General features: G+C 42.0%; 1 protein-coding gene across 1 annotated transcript in view; it reads right to left on the minus strand.

Annotated features, from left to right (window-relative positions):
* The window catches only part of LOC138045535 (glutathione hydrolase 1 proenzyme-like), a 25,361-nt gene extending 24,772 nt beyond the window's left edge, over positions 1-589 (minus strand). The window contains exon 1 of the mRNA XM_068892075.1: positions 470-589. Within this exon, the coding sequence (XP_068748176.1) occupies positions 470-486 (17 nt within the window). The 5' untranslated portion in view covers positions 487-589. The remainder of the gene's footprint in view (positions 1-469) is intronic.
* Between the last annotated feature and the right edge of the window lie 1,911 nt (positions 590-2,500).

Genomic DNA, 2,500 nt, shown 5'->3' on the forward strand with positions numbered 1-2,500 from the left:
AAGAAACGAAGACGAAAATAATTTCAAACTACAACGCGAAACTAAAACAAAGCTGGGATCATGGCAAATGCAGCAGTATTAAATTAAGAGAACGACTCCTTAAGAATCACCCGAATTGTTGTTTACTTAAAGACTGTAAAGATAAGATGATCGGGATATATTTCAACTGTTACCACAACAATATCATATGAATTGAAGTACTGTGTGTACAAAGAACATTTTTCCACTCAGATTAATATTTTTGTTGATCGGCTTTTTCTTAGATTCAGTTATATATTGCCAAGTATTGCACGACCTTGGGGAAGTTTGTTAAGACAAATTAATAATTTGACATAATCATCCTACGAAACAATCATTAGCGCCGTGCAGACTAGCAGTTCTTAGTAGTTGGACCTAGTAGAAGGGACCAATTCAGCACGAGAAACATCAAAAGTTAACTCATTTAGGAGGGAAAAGGATAACTTCTTACCCGGTAATTGCAACCATGGTCTCTTTGTACGACAAAATCTAAAGCGACTTCCAAAGCGTGAATAGGCCTTTTGCAACTGACGATCACATGGTACAAAATCCACCATGCTGGAGGGCAAGCTTATTATTATTCCCCCACTTGGACATTAAAACAAAGAGACCTGAACCAGTCAAGCTTGAATTGCCTTTGTTTTAATGTCCCAGTGGGGGAATAATAATGAGCTTGCTCACCAGCATGGCGGATTTTGTACCATGTGATCGTTAGTTGCAAAGGCCTATTCAGCATCGACTCAACGGAGCGTGCACACTCGCATCAAATTCCCGGAAAAATCAATATTCATAATATATTACCCTCACCCACTAAGGTTTAATATTACTTTACTTGAAGAAGGACTGAGTAAAGTCGGGCACGCGTGGAAATCTCGCAACATTGCATGCTTGTGTTTTTTGAGAGTGTTCTGCTCCAGAATGTGCCAGATTATTTCCCAGTTTGTCCGGCTGCCCATTGTAAACATTGTATCAATCCAAGGGTCCAATTACTGGACTCTTGATCAATCTTTGAATAAAGGGGGTGTGGGGAACAGGGAAGAAATGGTCCGGATCGAGGAAAAAGCAAGCGGGAGGGGGGGGGGGGGGAAGTACTGGGGAGAGGGACAGCATCGGTCGCCTTTTTTCTCACGATCCGACGATTTTTTCGCTCATCCCAACCGAGAGCCCAGAACAAGCTAAAAAGGGCTTTGACAACTGAACAACAACCAGCACTCTTTGATAAGATAGGTTCCCTTTACTTCTCAATCGGATGTTTGGTTTGTTTGATGTTTGGGTCACACCACAACTAGAAACTGACAGCTCCAAATCCAGGTGGAACGGCATTTCACAGATCAAGCTCATTTCAGATGAGTTCTTGTCTTAATTAGAGCCTGTTTACATGGAGGTGGGGTAACACGCGTAGGTGGGGTCCAAAAATATCTCGCGTTTACATGCATTCTTACCCCCACAGCCCCCATAATTCTGCGGAAATCATCTTCAAGCACTTCAAAGTGCATTTTGGCTTCATCAATCAAACGAAATCAACTGATGCATGAAATAACCTGCCAATCAGTTTCTTTAGTTCCCACGGTACATTCGACGCCGATGGAAAGCGATGGAATATGTACGAATCTTTTAACTGAAGAACCTCTAAAAAGTTATCATAATGGCATTCGAGTTGTGAACTAAGGCTGCTTTTTACCCCGTGTTGAATCACCGCGGAGGGTAACCCTTTTGGAATCAATTTTTTAAAAGCGTTTATATGAAAGCAGTAGTCAAGCCGGGTCAGCCCTCCTTGCCGAGTTGACCCGGCTTGACCAGGCTAGAAGGATTGCAATTTCTTCAATTTCTCCATGTAAACACGGGCCCATCTGACCCAGGATCGTTTGAGCGTCACTCTTTTTGCGGTTCAGTGTTCTTGCCCATGCGCAGCCTGTAACAAAATGGTGGAGGTAAATGGGCATAAAGAGCGTGTAGAAGAAAGAACGTCAGCTTGGCATTGGAATCACTTAATGACTGAACATCTTATTGCGAAACTACAAGGATATATAAACGAGATGGATTATCAAAATATCGACTTTTTTAAAAAAAAAATCTTTTAAAATTTTAAGACATTTTACATTTCAAAAGAAATTAATAATTTTCTAAATTTTTATTTTTTTATTTTTAATTGATGATTCTGATGATTGTATGGTTCGTCCGCCATTTTCCTCACTGACAAGTAGTTACCAGCCCTTCTAACCTAGCGAAAATGGAACTGACCCGGGTCAGCCGAAATCGCCCGGGCTCGTGTAAACGTAAGATTGGACGCTGAACTGACCCGGGTCGGTGTTCAGCACTGCTCGTGCAAGGAGCCCAAAAACTCCAAATTCTCCAAAAACTCCAATTCACTTTGTGGAGGCAGAGTCGATCTTCGGCAAATTTGATTGATGGAAGCCAAAACGCAGTTGGGCGCTTGGCGCTTGAAGTGAGATTACAGGCTCAGGCTCAGGCTTACAGATTG

The sequence above is a fragment of the Montipora capricornis genome, chromosome 4 (genome assembly GCF_036669925.1).
Source record: "Montipora capricornis isolate CH-2021 chromosome 4, ASM3666992v2, whole genome shotgun sequence".
NCBI classification, from domain to species: domain Eukaryota; kingdom Metazoa; phylum Cnidaria; class Anthozoa; order Scleractinia; family Acroporidae; genus Montipora; species Montipora capricornis.